General features: G+C 44.0%; 1 protein-coding gene across 6 annotated transcripts in view; it reads left to right on the top strand.

Annotated features, from left to right (window-relative positions):
• CUX1 (cut like homeobox 1) overlaps positions 1 to 19325 on the top strand; it is a 226429-nt gene that overhangs the window by 171043 nt on the left and 36061 nt on the right. For 3 of the 6 annotated variants that reach the window (XM_052688843.1, XM_052688841.1, XM_052688840.1), the window contains 4 exons: positions 798 to 1624; positions 2964 to 3129; positions 3743 to 3799; positions 18856 to 19158. The exons of 1 other annotated variant lie outside the window; for it this stretch is intronic. In XM_052688843.1, the coding sequence (XP_052544803.1) occupies positions 798 to 1624; positions 2964 to 3129; positions 3743 to 3799; positions 18856 to 19158 (1353 nt within the window). The remainder of the gene's footprint in view (positions 1 to 797; positions 1625 to 2963; positions 3130 to 3742; positions 3800 to 18855; positions 19159 to 19325) is intronic. 2 more of the 6 variants (XM_052688842.1, XM_052688844.1) reach the window with 2 other exon arrangements.

Genomic DNA, 19325 nt, shown 5'->3' with positions numbered 1-19325 from the left:
CCGTGTTCCAGGCTCTGCTCATCCCCTAACTGCTGCAGAACGCCAGTTCACCACTCAATACCTCCTTTAGGTGCTATCTCTTCCCATGTCTCCATTCTGGAGGTTTGAATGGGGCACAGAGTGGTGTTGAGGCGTCAGTCCTGGTTTTTGTAGAGCTGTTTGTTCCAGTGATTGGAACCATGGAATGAGAAAACAGGAAGCAGAAGCACATTTGGGCTCGTCAAATTAAATAATGAAGCCTTTTACTACACTTCTTGCTTTGTGGTAATGTGTGTTTTATTTTTGGAGTTAGAAAGATTCACCTTATTTATACTGTAAGAGGTTATTAATAGGCCACCCAGGTGAATGCAGCTGTGCTCAGCTTTGAGTGCATTACGATTCATTTGTGGAGGTAGAAGTGAAAGGTTAAATAAATCTGTGCATAGACTCACAAAATGTTATTGACCAGTTGGGGGTGGGAGAAGAAGAGTCGAAGGCTTGATTTTCAAAGGCATTTATTTGATAATTTTTACAATGGTGGAAAGCATGCAAATGGTAACAGACTTCTGCAGTTGGGTCAGTGTGTACAAACCTCCAGCCTTTTGGCAGTGATAAAAATTTTCCAGTGCAGAACTTTGGAAATCTTACCTTACTTTGGAAAGTGAGAATCTTTGCTTAGCGAAAACTCCCTCCTTCCCTCCCTCCCATCCAGAAATTTATTGCAGCCCTTTTTCATACAGGAAAATATTTACAGTAGCGCATGTTGAATATAAAGCATGTTCCTCTGTTGCATTTAGTCTTTTGGTTGTTTTTCATAGCTGAGCCGGCTCAGCCGCCTTCTGCATCTAGCAGTGGCAATTCTGATGATGCTATTCGATCCATTCTGCAACAAGCCCGACGTGAAATGGAGGCACAGCAGGCTGCTCTTGATCCTGCCTTAAAAACAACACCTTTGTCTCAAGCTGACATTTCTATCCTGTCCCCCAAACTAGTATCTACATCTGCAATGTCTTCAGTTTCCAGCTATCCTCCTTTGGCCATATCCCTGAAGAAACATTCATCTGTTACTGATTCCAGTATCTCTGCATTGCAGAACCTCTCTGGGCTCAAAAAGGAGCCGCAGGAGGCGCCTGTTTTAGAGCTTCATGGAATAAGTGATTCTGCCCAGGGTATGTTGAGGCATGTTAAAAATGAGTTGGGACGTGGTGGTGTTTGGAAAGACCATTGGTGGAATACTGTGCAGCATGAGAGAAGAAATACAGCTCTTCCCGAAGATATAAAAGTTGAGGAAGCCAGTGGTGGAAAAGAAAAGGTCAGCAATCAGACTAGGCCAGATCGTAGCCAGCTCCAAGGACCATCTTCTTCAGAGTATTGGAAAGAGTGGCCAAACGCTGAATCTCCGTACTCGCAGAGTTCTGAATTGAGCATGACTGGGGCGAGTCGCAGTGAGACGCCACAAAATAGCCCCCTCCCTTCATCCCCTATCGTGTCCTTGTCCAAGCCATCCAAACCTTCAGTTCCTCCTCTGACACCTGAGCAGTATGAGATTTATATGTACCAGGAAGTGGATACGATAGAACTAACGCGGCAGGTCAAAGAAAAGCTAGCAAAGAATGGCATCTGCCAAAGGATCTTTGGGGAAAAGGTAAAGAATTGGTTCTCTTCTTACCCCGGTGTTTTGATGTGCTTTGTGCTCAGTACGCAGCTCGGTTTGCCACAGCCGTGCCACAGAATGGTGCACATGTGTTTTGTGAAAAAATGTTTGTTCAGGATGTTAAAGGAAAGCGTTAGTCCTGCTGCTTGCTGTGAAGTGCACAGGTTTTGTACAAAGACTGGTTTCAGTTCCTTGCAATTAGAAATCGGGCCACTGAGTTTAGAAACATGGAAAGCTGAAGCAGATATTACTGAGACTCAGTATTTCATGCTTAATGTAACGAGTTCATGGAATATTTGAGTAATGCCATTGTCGTGACTGGAGAGTCTTAAATTTGTTTTGGTTGAAGATTATGGACGTGAGAGCATTTTTCCTTATTATTATTTGGAAATGTGCACAGAGTATTTAAACAAACACATGGAAAATCCCATCTCTTTAGTCTGAAGTCAAGAATTCCCAGCCGTGTCGTGTATCTGGTGCTGGGCATCTCAGGTGTTTAAGCACGCCTGACTGCAGGTGCAAACTGAGATAAGGAGCACTGAATACATGGAGCTGCCAGCCCCTGACCACCAGAAAGCACTTCCAGGCTGTGAGCAGTGGTGGGCATCCAGTTTTCCTTCTTCCTATAACGAATGGATCTGATAGTGCCAAAGGAGCTGGCATTGCCCTGTTACATTTCACTAAATGCTAAATGAAAGGCCTGATCTCTCGGGGTCGTTAAGGATCCCGTGACACTTTTCATTAAGGGTGAATTTTAATCCCTCACCCGTGCTGAGTTCCAGGCAAATGAGTGTTGTGCCTGTCGGAGCCCCTCTTTGCTGTGCACGGCTGTATTCTTGAGTACTTGCTCACATGGAACAGCTGCTGCTGCAGGTGAAAACACACATCGTTAGAATTCACACCAAAGAAATGAACCAAATACAGGCCTACTCTCAGAAGTCCCAATTATTTTCGTTTGAGAACAAAATGCATGACAGTCATGTCCTGTTTTATCTACCTCTGTGTGCTGCTGTGCTGTGCTTTTGCTGTTAGAACCAATGAAAGTGTTTGACAATATGGAAAGCATGCAGATCTCATACCATCCTTTTGCTGTTTGTACTGCTGCTCGTTCAGGAAAAAAAAACAACAATACAAAACACTCTCCAGAGCAAAGCAGTGGCAAGGGAAAGGCATCTCCATCCCAGTGCATATCCGTGTCATTTCCAAGTTTTGTTAATTGTCCACGTTAAAATGACTTGAGCAGCGTAGCAGTAGAGGAAGCTGCAGTGACTTACATTACCCCCTTCAAAGCAAATGTGTTAACGTGCCCTTCTTGGTTGCTTCACTTCAGGTATTGGGGCTGTCCCAAGGAAGTGTCAGTGACATGCTCTCCAGGCCAAAGCCATGGAGTAAATTGACACAAAAAGGCCGAGAACCATTTATTCGTATGCAGCTCTGGTTGAATGGTGAGCTGGGACAGTGTGTCCTGCCCGCACAAGGGCAGCAACAAGGACAAGGTAATTAAAATTCCACTCTGTTGTTTGAGTTGAGGAGGAGATCTTTTTAAGGTTGCAGTGAGCAGGACTTCAGCCATGCGCTGGGAAGGGCCGCACGTGGCCTCGCATCCCAGCCGGCTCCTAGGGGTCTCACTGGGAACGCTTACACAAGGAGCCCTGGTTTCTGCCTAATTGATAAGCAGCTGTTATTGAGTTCCTAATGAGGACGATGTTATGTAGGCATGAACACCACACGTAATTCAAAAAAATTTGGCCAAAGAGCTGGAAAATGTTGCGCGCTGTTTTCTAGTGGTGCATAGGGGACTGTTATTGTTCCTAGGAGAACATTGATTGCTGTCTCAGGAGGTGAGCTAGAACTCAGCTCTGAAGGGGGAATGCTCTGTTGCAATTATGCTTTTATTGTGACTCTCTCTCTTGTCCTAATACCCACTGATGCAGAAAGGCCAGGCTAGAGCTTGGCCTCGGTTGTACCCTTATAATGCCACTGACTTCTATGAGCAGTGTGCCCTTGCTGAGCTCAGCCGTTTGCTATTTGTTGAGCTGCTTACTGTTTAGTTTGTGGTTTGGCATCTCCTTTTATTGTTCCCTGATTTTCCTCTCCTCTCTTATCTAGTCCTTCACTCTGTGACATCATTACAGGATTCCCTACAGCAGGGATGTGCAAGCTCAGGTAATCAGCTGGTTTCAATGATTTGCTCTGAAATAATTCTCTGTGCTTTTGTTACATTTCTTTTGCTTTGATGCTGAGAGGTTTCTCTTGTTTTGTTGTATCATACAGGAGACCCTTCCTTTTTTTTTTATTAACCCAGTTAATTCCTTCTTCCCTCCTTGTTGCTATGGCAGATATAGGGAATACACATATTTAGCTGCTTACATTAGATGAAGAGACTCCGTCTGATCTTAGAGATCCTGAGCTCTGTAGGATTTTTTTTACCATAGTTCAGCTTATCGGGCTGACATGTGACAATGGCTGTAAAACAAGCCTTTCATTTGTAATGCGATCTGCATACCCCAGCTGGCATATTTTTCCACTTCCATTTGCACAAAATCTGCTTTGTTAATTTGAAGGTGGGGAAAAGCCCACGTTACGTGTTTCTGCTCCGAGCTTCGTTTTGTATTCTGAGCCAGCCTCGTTTCGCCCTCCCCTTTCCGTTTGCAAAAAAGCAGATGTACCAAAGAGGAGCGTCAAAGAGAATGGAACTGCTAAAGGTTTTACAGCGATGGCCACGGCAGAGGAAGGAGCAGAACAGCTGTGTTCCTGCTGTTAGATACCAAACTCTACCCACACAGACTTCTTAGCAATGATCTGCTTCACTCATGGAAACCACTCGGGCTGATTTGTGCTCCAGAAAAATACTTGTGCCATGCTCCGTGCCCTGTATGTGAGAGCTGCAGTGTTTCAGGACACAGAGCAGTGTGGGTTATGTTGTTTTTCCACCTTCCTGCCATTCTGAAGCGCTCCTTTTCTGGAGCTTGTTGGGTTTATTCTGAATATCCCAACTGAACTGTTTTTCCTCGCTACTGGGAAAATATTTTGCATTCTAAAAGGTTTTACTAGAAGAAAATCTATGATGATATTCAGTCCGTGTTCTTTCTTAAAAAGAACAGTTGAAAAACAAACAGATAAAAGCAAAAATACACCCCTGGAAAAAAAACAAGGCATGGAAACAAAACCAAAATGGGAAAAATTATTTGCAGACATGGAGCTATTGTTACTTACAGGCAAGCATTTAGCAAACGTGAAAATTTCCTATGACATTTTATATGCTGCTGTTCATTAAGTGTGCCATTGACTTCGTTTTGTAGCATCAGTACTGCGCAAGAGTAACCGTTATAAATGCCTAAGACAGCATGGAAAATATGAGTAATTAATTATAGCCATTTTAAGAGGAATTTGAAATCAGAGGAGCTGGGAAAAGGCTGCATTGTTATTGCTAATCATCATATTTATGACTAACTGTAATTATAAAAGATTGAAAGACAAGCCCAGAGCATTAAAATCCGACCACCTTGGGGATCCCCAGGAGGATCACTGGTAGCTGGGAGTGATTTCCTTCAGGAAGCTCAGTTGTGCTGCCGTGATATTTTGCTCCACTCCCACACTCGCAATCTCGTTTGTCAGCTCCTGCCCTTGAGCTCATATTCTGTGACGTGGCGTGTTCCTATCAGCTAATAAAATCACATTATTGATGATCGCTGTCCTTCTTTCCTTAAAGCAAACTTACAAATGAGAAAATGGGTTCGTGCCCTTTTCTTTCTCCTTCCCGATGATTAAAAACAAAATTGTTTTACAAGACCTTCTTTTCTCAGCACCTCTCTGTGCATGGAGGAATGAGGAGGTTGTGACACCGTGCAGAACAAAAGAGCAAAACCGAGATATCTGAATGAGTAATTGGTAATTTTCCTTTATTAGCAGCTCTTCTGTAATTAAACGCACAGCAAATAGTTTGGAAAAGGTAAAAATAATTATGCATTTGTGAAAGATCCTCCACTCCAGGGCAGAAAGGAGGAAAAAAAAAAAAGAAAAGAAAGCCAGCTACAATTTTCAGGTCTTCTGAGACATTTCCCAGGAAAATCAAGGCAGAAAGGGTTGCATACTTGTAATTTTAAAATAGAAATTAATCAGAACAATTTTAAAATGAGAAAAGGTCTGGAGCCTTTTCCGTGTGTTATAATTGGCTCAGAACTTGTTGAATGCATGAAGGGAAAGAAGTGAAATTAAACTAATACATTCAGTGGCTCCTGAGTGCTTTGCCAAGAAGGTCTTCAGTGTGCGGAGTGTCAACACGCATAGTAACGTCTCCAACTTTTATTAGCTGTGAGTATTTTCATTACTGTTTGGCACTATTATATCAAACCAGCAGGATTTTCTGGATTTCTGACCCAGTTAGTTACGCTTCCAGATCATAAGGTTTTGATTAACACCTCATTCATGAAAATCTGTTCTTTTGTCCGGTACTTTTCCATAGTTACACGTGGACAGATGGACCCAGCAGCCTTTTGTGTGTAATGATGAGTGGAGAAGCATTAGATAGATATCATTAGAGATAAAGCAGGCTCGTTTTTCTTTTCTGCGAGCTGTATCGATGAATTCCTGAAACCAGTCTGTACCAAAATTCCAACCAGATGCATCCACCTGCGTTCAGTGCCTGTGACCTCAGTGAAGGCTTTGGCGATGAGAGGAGCTCTGTGCAAGCTCTGGTGCACGTGTGGTCCCCCAAAAGTGGTGTCCTACCCCAGGTGGCCGAAAATAGTATCCCTGTGCCTTTGCTAACATTTCTTCTGTGTGCTTCTTTCCACCTAAATGCTCTAATGCCCTTGGGTAAATCTGCCTTTTTAATGATTTATGTGTCAAAAGCATGGACCAAATCACATGGAAAAAGAAAAAAAAAAAAGTGGAATTAGTGTCACCCAAGTGCATCAGCGTTTTTTCAGGATGAATTTGGCCCTTATTTAGTTGCATTACTGATGATGGGGCTGGGCTGGGTTTGGAAGGTGGCCACGTGTCAGGAGAAGGTTTATGTGCTTGGATGTTTTTCTGAATACTTGCTCTGTATATAGCCCGTATTGGTTCGTTTTATTTCGGGATCCCATATCTTTAGTGAGCATCTATAAGACGCTAAGAAAATGTTTCTGTTGCTGTTCATCTCACAACTACTCCCAGGCAGGCTGAATTCTCATTCTCTACAGTGCATATCCTCTGTGAAGGACACACACTCTCTATATACTACATTAAAGACTAGCAAATGCTCAGCGGGATGAAGACGTGCCTTTTTGGTATGTGTTTCTGTAAGGGTCGTCTTATGACCTAATGTGGAAATCTTCATTTGCCGATACAGCTGCGGGTGATCTCAGGGGATTTTGAATTTCCCTTTTGTTTGTCTTCCTTTCTGGGTATCATCCATCATTCCTAACCTCATGCTGCTTAGCAATGGTAACGCTCATGGGAGTTGAAGAAAGGATTATAGCAGCATAAAATGGGGAGCTAATTAGAGCTCGTTTCAAAATCAGAATCTAGCTTGAGATAATTGTGTATTATCTGGTGATTTTAAAACCCGAGATCTACTGTATTGAGATCAACTAAAATATGCAGAAAAGCTTTATTTTCAACATAAAACATTTGTAACAACAGGGAGATTACTTCTTATCATCTCTTGGGAAAGAAATCTGAAAAAAAGTCAGAGTGCAATCTTATGTTTTCCTGTAGTTGTGATGCTAACAGACATATTGGGGAAGGATGATGGACCCAGGCATGCCTTACATTTTTATTTATATACCACTCATTCCTGCAGCGTCTCTCAGCTCAGAAGCTGCCAGGTGGGCAGGAAGTTGCTGTGCTCCAGGTAGCTCTTCCTGTTTGTCTGACAGCAGGATGCTGTGACATCTGCTGCTCTGAGACAAATAAAGTGCAGGGAGAGCATCTCAGGCTTGCAGCCCACACAGGGGATGATTCTGAGATGCCCATCCCGACACATACGGGGCTCTGTGGCACATGGAGGCAATGGAGCATGGGCTGTGGCTTCTTCTTTGTACTGGTTTTACTGGTTTGTTTTGCTGATGCTCTGGGCTGTGATGGGGGGTCAGGTTGTGGAGCTGGGCACTCAACACCTGGAGGTGCCACCAGCAGTTGAGTTGGTGGTGCTGCTGGATTTTCTCCATTGTGAGTTGTGCTTTGCTGGTGAATCGCAAGGAAGAGGGAAATTGTTTTGCAGTCATTTTGCAGGGCAGCCTGAGTGAATAAAATTGTGCATGGCATGAAATGGTTCTGGTTAATGGGAGAGAAGAGGGATCACGTGGCTCTCTAATAGCTGAGAATTTCTAGGCTGGATAGGTTTTGTCTGATGACTGGTTTTGAGTCTGCGTTCAGTTGAGAAGTTACCTCCTTTGGTGCTGGATGCAGAAGTTAGGAGCTGAAGCACAAAGCCGGCTGAGCGTTGTCTCCGTAAGCCCCAAAACACACTGGTGTGCACTGGGGAGCTTTCTGCATTCTTTGCGTGGGGCTCGAGATTGTGGTGCTGCAGCAGTTGGCCCTGGCTGTCTTGATTTCAAACCAAGGGGTATCAGTTGGCTCCTCGTACGGGCAGCTGTTGCAGTCTGTCTGTAGTGCATGTGATCATATTCTGTGCCATTTCTCTGACATTTGGACCATGAAAACCTTCCTGGCAACCTTTCTGGTATCAGTAAAGCTGGGAGAATTGCTGTCAGGGCACCTCGCTGGGACCTGGGAACGCAGCATGAAGTCAGAGCATCAAGTTAGTTCTTAACGTAACATTGGATGCCATTACTGGGCATCACCTGCTCACTCCTGCCTGTCGCCTGGGGCTGTCCTGCACCCTCTGCCTTGCAGCCCTTTGTCCATCAGGGATGCTTGGTGAATAGTTGGGATGAGGGGAAGAATTCCCATCCTGGTTGCGTTCTTTTCTGCACACTGAGCCAGCCAGTGATTAAACTTGCAGAAGATGACTCCATCCTCATTGTGGTCATAGCTGTACTATTATAAAAGTGCTAGCAGAAAATACATAATCGTGGAGCGAACACTATTTTCTAGGCAGATATTCCTTGCGGCTGAATTACAATGACAAAGCACCAACACACTTTGCACATTAATATGGCAAGAGGAAACTCCTGCTGCATTCTGAAGACAAATTTAATTCACTCTGAAGCATGGCTGTGAGTTGGTGGTGTCCATTTTCAAGAAGTTTCCCGGTCTGGTTGTAAACACATATTTCCACTTCCCTTTGGTATCTTTGCTCTCTGCTCAGGCATTTTTTAAGGAAACCGTGAGTACTAAATATTAGAGCTCTGTAAGTTCCACTTTCCATCATTTCATTAATCAACAAGAACAACTTTGTACACAGGCAGATAGTGACAAAACAAGAGGGAATGGCTTTAAACTAAAAGAGAGGAGGTTCAGGTTAGATGTCAGGTGAAAATTCTTTGCTACGAAGATGGCCCTGGCACTGCTGCCACAGTCTGTGGGTGCCCCATCCCTGGAGGTGCCCAAGGCTAAGTTGGATGGGATCTTGGGCAACCTGAGCTGGTGGGGGGCAGCCAGCCCATGGCAGGGGGTTAGGTGGGCTGTGAGGTCCCTTCCATTCTGTGAGTCTGTTGTTCATTGCTTGTCACCTCATTTCATCAATTATTGCTGCTTACTGTTCCCCCCATTGCTCATTCAGAGGGCAGAAGCCTCTCTGGAAGGGGTCCATGCCTGCTCTCCTTTTCCTGAGCACATTGGGATCCTCCTGCCAGCTGCCAACCTCAGTGAGCCGGGTGGAAGGCACAGAGCTGCTACGTTACAAAGCCAAATACAAAAATAACTGGAGCAGCACTGAAAGGCGAGCAGAGCTGTCACAGCCGTGCCACAGCTCCGGGGGGGTCAGGAGCTCGGGCAGTGGCTGGGCTCCATCCCTGTGGGCTGGCAGCTGCAGGAGAGGTCGGGAGGGCTCTGAAGAGATGAGGCTTTTTGCTGTTGGGAGGCTCTGGCAGCTGGCAGGAGCTCGCTGGTTGTTTATGGGAAGAGGAAATGCAGGAGCTGCTGCCAGCAGGATGGAGCTGCTGGGATGGAGCTGCCCTCCCAGGTACCAGCTCCACCCGCTGCCCGCTGAGTCGCACCGTGCTCCTCTGGGGATGAAAATTGCCTTGCTTTCAATTCAAAGAACAGATAATGGGCTATTTTCCTCCCAAAATACCGAAAAAGAGGTTTGCTGGCAATGAATGTGCAGGTTGTTATTTCCATTTTATAATGGGGATGGAGCTACGAGGCAGCTGTCTTCTGCACAAAGTAGCTCTGGAACAGGGAAATAAGCAGCCTGTTAGATTCGAACAACAGAATCCTCTTATGATTATAAAGAGTTATGCGTTACTTATATCAAATTGTCCCTAAGAAGACAAAAAAAAATTACAAGAAAATTAATATCTTTTAAGCTACTTTCTAGCCTGTCTTTTGCATTTAAGGGTGCAGCAGGAAGGGAGAAAAACTGACAACTTTGTCTCACCAAATTTGATAGATATTGCAGGTCTTAAAATCTGCGAACAGCCATCCAAAGGAACAGCACAGGAGAGAATCCTGTGGTTATTTGAAATCTGGTAGGAAACAGAGCTTGTATTGAAAACAGAATGTATTTGACATCAAATTTAAATAACCGTGAAAATAGAACAATGTCTAATTAATAATCCTAATGAAAGGAGAAAGTCCAGTGACAATCAGACACAAAAAGTGAGCCTGATCTTTAAATATTCCACTTCTACACTTCTTGGAGATACTGCTAATAACAACTTAAAACATTTTTTTCTCGACTCTATGAGTCATGCCTTACAGTGTGCTTGAAAACAGCGATTGTTCCCCAGAATAATCTTTTCTATTCCACTCATTGGCACAGCCTGAGCTTGACAGAAAATCCCCGTTTGGTGTCCGCACTCCAGCTCCCTCTGACAGGGCTGTCCAAAGGCAGGGAGCCGCTGTGGACCATCGTTTTGTCCTCGTGAGTTCCTCTCTCCAGCCTTCCCAGTAGGTCATCTGGCCTCGCTGCAGAGCCCAGGCACACTTAGTTCTGTCCCACATGCTCCCTACAGCTTCTCCTGTGCATCCACCTGTGTGTGTTTGCTTGCCAAAGGGAGGTTGGGATGGGAGCCTTCCCACCTCGCTCTCCCCATCTGGTTCTGCACAAACGAATGAGGTATGGCATTAACTGCCCTGTAACTACAGTGGTGCTTTGTATTTGTTTCTCTCTTTTTACCCCCCTGGAACTGGGATCCTAAAAATAGTACAAGTTTGAACTGGCAGATGTTTCATTTGTCCTTTACGAGAGGACCAAAATTAGCCTCTCGTTTGGCACCTAAATAAAGCAGCTTAACTGCCTTTATACGAACTTTGCAATTACTGTCTATTGAAGTTGCGACGTTTTGTTGTGTTTGATGGGGAAAGTCGTTATGTAAGCAATACCAGTACCTAAAAAGCCACCAGACCTCGTAAGAGAGGACGCACAGGAACAAGCCCAACTGTTGTTTAAGGGTGGTTGGTTTTGTTCGGTTTTGTTTTTCTTATATATTGTAATATGAGGCAGATGTGCTCTTTTTCTAATGAAGGTTTCATTATAAAAAAGCAAAAGTAACTGGGAAATGCTCAGAGCTGCCTATTGTAAAGGTAGCAAAAAAAAAATCTAATGAAAGGACAGCAGTGGTTTCTCTAATTTTCAGAGAAAAATCTGCACAGAATGCCTGAAGCTGGGTTAGCAGTGGGACTCCCCAGGGGCAACAGAAAGATGTTATAATCAATTACCACATCATAACACTGATGTATGATAATTACTGAGTGTTCCTCCTGAGATAGTGCAGCATTTGGCTGGGATGCGGCTCTTTCATGGTCCACTGCCTGATTAATATGCAAATAATAGGCTGATTGCATGATGAATGCAGAAAATGAGTTCGCTGATAACGTGAGCACCGAAGCGGGAAGATGATAAATTACTTTTACTGACTGTCCTACATTAAGTACCCTTTCTCAACAATTTTATCACAAATTAAGTAAAGCAGTATGGAGAGATTATGAGGATGTGTAAAATAATGTACCTTAATCGCTTTTATAATATTGTTGCATACAATGTAAATGTCATTTTGTTTCAGTACTTTTGCCAGTACTGCTCCTGAAGAGGAGTGCATTGGGTGCAGCAGTGCTCAGGGTCGCTCTTCTAAGGAGTGCTCGCTTTTAAGAGCACTGCTGTGGTTGTTAGCTGGGACTGTTGGGAAGGGAATCCAGATCTTAGCCTCGGATCCATCGCATAAATGTCTTAGAGGAGGAGATTCGGATAAATGCAGAATGGATGCACAGTGCATATCATGCGTTCTGCTTGTCTGGAGCAGACAACAGGTTAAAATCTTAAGGAGGGCATAGAAATACCTCCACGCTCAGGGTTGCCATAGGGAAGGACAGCAAACAGTCCAAAAGATGCAAATACCTGAAAGTGAGTCTCTAACCGCAAGGTCAGCGTCAACAGAGGCACCAGAGCATGCAGCAGAGCCTCTGCAAGCTCTGCTTTCCAAAAGGTATTGTGGCACGTGTTTATTTTGGTTAGACTAAAAATGTAACTGTGGCATGTTGATTGATTGCTTTTGTGACATATTTGTGTTAATATTCAGAAAATCCTGACTAAAGCTTGTGCACACAAGCTGTTTTAATAATAAGGTTATTGAAGGCGTTTTCCAGCAGTTATTGCTAAATATTGACTTCTGACTAAGTTACAGAAACACGGGAAAATCTGCATATTAAATACAGATTAGCAGAGCAGAGGAATTTCTTCTGAAGCTGCCACGATTTTGCCATTAATCATCTAAATTAAAGTCTTGATTCCGTTTTGTGAAGGTTGGTTTTAGTTGTTAAGGAACATGAAAACTCACCAGTCAGCAGTTTGCAGTGCAAAAGCTGTACCTCAGGAACCTATGCACGAGCTGGCATTTGAGGAAGCTCTCCCTGCATGCTTGCTGTGCTGTTTACCTCTTCCATAGACATCCCATAGACTGGAAAAGGCTTTGGGGCTGCTGGTCTGACCTGAGAGTTGGCCTGATGATGTTTCTGCTCAGAGAGCTGCGGGTGCCCCATCCCAGGTTGGAGGTGAGGTTGGACGCGGGTGGGGAGATCCAGCCCACGGCAGGGCTTGGAACTAGATAATGCCTGAAGTCCCTTCCAACCCAAGCCATTCTGTGATTCTGTGCCACTTTAATTAAGTTGCATCTTTCTGCACAGATCCTTGATATCTGCACGTCCCAGCTGCCCTTCGTGGCAGGCTGTACCTGCACACATTGTGCAGCCCACACCTTTCAGCTTACGAGGCATCGTGCGTCAGCAGGGCACAGCGCCTCTCTAATGGGGTTTGGGTGTGAGACAGCACCTCGAGTCTGCCTGTGGGGCAGCTGGTTGTGCATTTGTTGAGAGGAGAATCCGTCACCTGGCTTCGCTGAGAGCTTCTGCCTGTCCAGCTGCCAGGCTTTCTTCATGACTCCAACGCCAACCGTGTGCTGAACTTCACATTGCTCTAACTCCTGCTTTCTGCAATGGCTAACATCTTTTTTTTTAGTGTAGGCATAGAGATAATGTAATTATAGAACATGCAACATGGAATTGCTGCAACACCCGGCAATCCTTCAACAATGCAGAATTTTCAGGTACTTTTAACACCTAGCCTTGCTCATCCAACAAGTTCTGTGTCCTTGTCCTTAACATCTGTATGATTCTATTCCTGTGCAGAACAGGGACCTTTGTTGTTCTCGTTCCCTCAGTGATCCTGGAGTTAGCCATGCTGGTTCCTCCCCTCTTGGTGCAGACATGCAGACCTCTGTGTGCCTCCCTGAAGGCCTTTTCCTTTGATCCCTTCTCCAGCCACGTGAAATTTCCCCAAGCCAAAACCCAAAATAACATTTTCCCCCAAGTTAAAACATTTGTGAAACAAACAAAGTCCCCAGGGTCACAGTGGGAATCTGTAACCGTAGCTGTGGTAAGCACTTGCTGCAGTATGGCTGTACATACCTACATGCATGGTGTCTTTCTATGTGCATGCTGGAGAGAGCTTTCCCTGCTCCATACGTATAGCTGGAGGAATTTATAACTCTGGGGAGGATCATATTTTTGTAAGCCACATTAATTTGCACACTATAGATAGGCAAGACTGATGCACTGAAAATAAATCCACTAAAAATGCTACCTGTGAGAAAGAGTTCAGCATTCAGGGATGTTTTTGTTTAATTAGTCAGAAGAGGGATGGATTGCAGCATTGCTCCACAAATGCTGATCTGATTTATTAGAGAGCAGACCTGCGCTCTGTTAATGGGAAGAGCTGTTGGGTGCTTTAGGAGATCCCGGGGTTACAGTTAGGTGGGAGATGGGGAGCAAAAGCTCAGCCTGGGATTTCCAGATAGTGGCAAACACAATAATGAGATTATTGGTGTGCAGACTGGGCAGCTCAGTGGCTGGAAACAGGGGAAACAGAACTTAACCCCGTCCCAGCGTGAGATACTGGGATCTCAGGCGACCTGCCAGGGCTGCCATTGTCCATTAACTCATCTGTACGAGTAGGTGAAGGCGGGCCCTGAAGTATCAAATGCTCTTTCAAGAGTTTGCCAAGAAATCTCCTATCTGTATCTGTCTGCTTTCATCTTCTGTACGAATTGGCCATGGAGAAGGGAGCAGAGCACAGGATGCTCACTGCCCTGCCTGGCACATCAGCACTCCTGCCATTCCTGGGGAACAAGTTGGGGTTGGACGGCACAGACGCAGGGCCTGGGCTGCGGACACCGGGAGAAGCGGTGCATCAAAGCGAGTGCTGGATAAATCATGTTTGGGTTCCTGTCGGAATGTCACGGAGTACCCTGTCATTTTGTTTTAGCAACTTGTCCTTCCAAATGCGCAGTTCGCCTTATGGCATGCCAGCAGTAAAAATGTCACTTACAATAATTACTTTTTGGTGAAAATGCTTGCTGACTTCCTACCTTCAAGCTGTTTTTTACACAGTGGGGAGATAATAAGAAATGACTTTATCCTGACTGCTCAAATGAACACTAAATGGAATTTAGGTTATTATTACTGCAGATAGAGGACTCTGTATTGAAATTTAAATAGTGGATCAGATAAACTACAGAGATTTGTCTCTGAAAATTACAGTGGATCTGCTTTTCCAATCCATTTCTCCCCAAAACTTAAGGCAGCTGTTGTCTGCCTGCTGTCTTTAGATACAGTATTTTTCATAATCCTTTTAGGGGTCCCTAAATACCTTCTGCGTTTCGCATGATCTTCCCCAACTTCTCTGTGCTCCATACCTTGTTTCCCCTGAGTCACTTTGAAGCCTATTAGCTAAGCTCACGTTAGCAGTGCAGCAGTTCCTGGGCAGACGAAGGACAGGATATCTGTATGGACATGTGTGCTGTGGGTGCAGGCTGTCCTGCTGCTTCTGTGCAGAGGCTGTGGTGGAGAAGTTGCATTCTGCAGGTGGAGGAGTTGCTGTGCATCACCAGGATGGGCTTTGGTGGGATAATCATAGTCCAAAGCATTTACAGTGTTCAGGCAATTCAGGAGCTGGTACCGGAGATCTGAATCCAGCATGAGAATGGTAAATTTTGTCATTGGAGAACAGGAGAATCAAACGTTAAAGTTTGGATAAACACCATAAGTAATGACCTGAGACTGTCTCAGGCTGTCTCACTTTTCCCAACACCATCATGATAGAAAGCGATTAAGGTACAGGGAGGATGGATGGAACCAAGGCTATTGCTATGAGCAATGCAAGACCACACCAGATTTTTTGCATTGATATAATTAAGACAAAGCCAGTTTGTTACAGTTCTCAGCCAGTTCTGAAAGGAGCTCCAACAGACCCTTCTCACACACACTAAATTGTGTGCAGTTTCCTGATAGGGATGAAGCAGATGGGCAAGCTGTAATTTGGTGCTGGGTTTTGTTGCAGTAGGATGGTTATTCAAGAAGCAATTTTATATTTGGAAAGTAGTGTTTAGAAAGAAAACAAAATTGGGAGGTGTTTGTATCATGCTGACCTTCTTTCTAGTCATTCATTTACCTTTATTTTAGATTCTATGTCCCTCTCTAGGGCTGTAGTAGGAAAAAACAAAAATGAAGAACTTCCTGACATGAGAATAAGGATTGTATGTTTTACCAGCAGTGCTGCCTGCCCAACTGATGCACGTTGGTTCCCCCAAACTAAATCAGATGTGTTTCTCTTCATGAAGTCACACCTGCCTTCAGAGCCCTGAAGGTTCCCATCAGCACCCCATCCTTGGTGTCGGTGTCCAGTAGTTGTTCTGATTTCGCTATGGATGGAGGCCAGTCATTCTTGTCAAGTGTTTCTGATGCTGGATGTCAGCTCCCAGTACTTGATCTGCATCTGATTGTTGTTTATTTGCACATACAGATGTGCTTTTAACAACGGCTTGGTAAAGCCTGACTTCCCTATACCCAAAAATGAATTCTGAATGAGTAACATAAGAAGGACATGGCTTTGGCCTTCCATGACTGGGTTGCAGCTTTAGAAGATTTGCATCACCTAACTGCATCTGTGGGGCATTTGAGTCTTTAATGGCACTTGTATCAACCTGAAGATATGCAAAAGTTACAACAAGCTCTTGATCGTTTTAACTGCCCTTGTTGAACTGCGTCTCGTTGCCATCCTTGGGCCCTGACAGACAAAATCATTCCTCCAAGGTAGCGTGGGGAGAGCTGTACAAATGCAGGGAATGGCTCGCCTATGAACTGGGTCATCCTTAAATTAGGGCTGTTTTCTGGTGAAGTGTGGGAAACAGAACAGGATGTAAAGAAATGCACTCCCTTATTGTGATCAGAAATGTTTGATTTTGAAAGCTCGGTGTGTATTTTTCACACGTCCTAAATTTGTTTCGTTGTCCTGTGAGGAACTTGGGAGAAATGAATACAGACAAATTATTTCGTAAAACATCTGAAATGACTGTAGATTGACAGTTTAATTTGTAATAGTGAACACATCCAATTTTCCCTTTGTTCTGTCGGCAATCACTTCTACTCTAAATGTCTACTTAATTTTTTAATAGGTTAACGGGAAATGTTTGCATTATTCGATTATGGAATTGGCTTTTCCAAATAATGGTCGTTTTCCTCCAATATTTGTGTCACATTTAAAATGTTTTTTTTTTTTCCAAAATGGAAAAGCTCCAGAAGTGAACGGGGAACATATTTGGAGTTATTTGTGGTTTATGCACATAATGTCTCATTGGAACCATTCTGCACTTGCCTTTCGTTGGGAGGAAAAAAACAGTTTGTCATCTGTACTGCCTTCCAAAATTAGACCCACATAATCCTACCTTTTTGAGTAAATAAGCAGCAGATTGGTCTTAAAAATGAAATTCAAGCAAGCTCTTGATATGTGATATAAAAAATAAATAAGCTAATATGTGAGCAACATCGAGCATCGCAGTGATAGATGATGGCAGAGATTACCTCTGTTGTTTACATAATTAGGCTGGGCAGGGAAGGAGAGGGAGGAGGAGGCATTACGGAACGCTTTGTTGACTCCTGCATGGCTGTTGGGTGGTTTTTTATTTGGGATTCTTCTGCACTCCGTGCTTGCGTGTGCTTTGCGGCGCACGGATGAGGAATTGTACAGGAAATTTGAGCTGCTCTAGTTATTCAGTAAGATTTGTGTAAGCTGGCACAAGGGACAAAATTAGAGGGAAGTTGAGCGAGTGGCGCGCTGTTTATTAGCCAGGCAGCCATAATTTTGACCTTGCTGTGGGTTAAAGGACGCAGACCTGAGAAGAAATCTGTTTATCATGTAGGGAATTCATGCCATCCCTGACAGTGTACAGTGAACAAGATGGATGATCTGCCAAATTGGTCCCTCGCATGGGTGAATCAGGGCGAATTTACAGTACAATTCCTTTGCTGCTCTCGATACAAAAATAACATTTGCTGGGTTTTATATTCGGTTGTATGATGACCCGGGGTGAACAGAGAGAAGAAATAAGATTTGCAAGATCCCTCTTGCCTTAAAGATTTATATGCACCTCGCTTTCCCTTTATGCCTGCCTGTTTTGCATCTCTCACAGAGCGCTAAGTAAAAGCTCTGTGTTTGAGAGACAACTTTCTGTAAGTGTGTCAGGGAGCCTCTCTTAAATTACGGAGTCCTGGAAGCTTCTGTTGCCTTGAACAACACGATTGTGCTGCGAACCCTGCGCCGAGTGAACCCTACTTGAACTTACCCAGCATTTCCTGTAGTGCTGAGGATGTGCTTCCCATACTGCCTGAGCTGCGTGTCCGTGGAGCCCAGGCAGACTGTGAGGATTTGGCAGTGTTGTGGACGGTGAGAAATGGTGAAATCTGGTGTCAACCATCAGCTCATAGCAGTGGCTGCCATTGTAGTGATGCAGTGCTCAGAAAACACTGTTGTTAAGTGAAATCCTGTTGTAAAGAATAGGATTTGGGGTATGCTTGGCCACTGCATGATGAAGAGCATTTTATTAGAAATAATTGTGAGCTCACATAGGGAAAACAGCATTTTGCACAGAAACTATTGTTGTTGGCAAATTAACAGATTCCAAAAGCTTTCTTTCAAAGTGTCAAAATAACAGATTTGGTTGTCTCCTGATCCACTTGCCATCTTTAGGTCGGATTCTCAAACACATTAATTAATACGACATCATTGCAAGCCGTATTTTAATTGTGTTAAGTTATTCCTGGGCCATGAGAGGTGCAAAAATGTGATGTGAGTGATAAGAAACAATATGAAATCTAGAACGCTCTCAAGATACAAAGCTGTGTCACTTGTAGAAAATCCCCCGTGAACACGACCACATTGTGGTGATTTTATTATAGTCACAGAAAGAGGTTAAACCTCTGTAATTGTGTATTACAGAGTGCTGTTAGACAGCAGTGTTGTGAAAGCAAAGCCAGAAAATTTCCTGACCAAGGGAATTCCTTGCAACCGTACAAACTATTGCACTTCATTTGTTCCTGATTTTTATTTGTATATTCTTGTTTTTATACGAAAGAAAAGATTACTGAAGATAAACTAAGAAAATAATTCTGTTTGGAAAAAAAAGGCTTTTCAGTAACCAAGTTGTAAGGAAAAGTGTTTTGCATACTTAGGCATTTCTTTAAGTAGGTAGGATATAAAGGAGAAGGAAAGTTAAATAGCCTGCAATCAAAACATCACAATTATTCTAAAGCGGGGGCTTCTTTCTTCTTTTTAATTACAGAAAGCACTCCAAAGACTTCTGCCAGTTGCAGTCCTGCTCCCGAATCTCCCATGAGTTCCAGCGAATCGGTAAAAAGCCTGACAGAATTGGTACAGCAGCCCTGTCCTTCTATAGAGACCAGTAAGGATGGCAAATCCCAGGAGCCCAGCGAGCCGCCTGCTTCCGAATCCCAGTCCACAACCCCTTTGCCACTGTCGGGCCACTCAGCACTCAGCATCCAGGAGCTGGTTGCTATGTCCCCAGAGCTGGATACGTATGGCATCACAAAAAGGGTCAAGGAAGTGCTAACGGACAACAATCTTGGTAAGTCGCTTTATTCCCATTTCTTGGTTGAAATAAAGTGTTGGTGCTGTTGTTTTTAAGCTGTATTTTAGTAGATGGTTTGACAAGAACATTTGATTTTGACTCTGGCCTGGGCTTTCATCCTTCAAAGATTCTTTTTTTAGCCAGTAAAGAAGTCCTTCTGGATT

This window comes from Tympanuchus pallidicinctus, unplaced genomic scaffold (genome assembly GCF_026119805.1).
Source record: "Tympanuchus pallidicinctus isolate F22 unplaced genomic scaffold, pur_lepc_1.0 scaffold24, whole genome shotgun sequence".
NCBI classification, from domain to species: Eukaryota; Metazoa; Chordata; class Aves; order Galliformes; family Phasianidae; genus Tympanuchus; species Tympanuchus pallidicinctus.
Note: the sequence above shows the minus strand (reverse complement) of the source record. Positions and strands in the feature narration are given on the sequence as shown.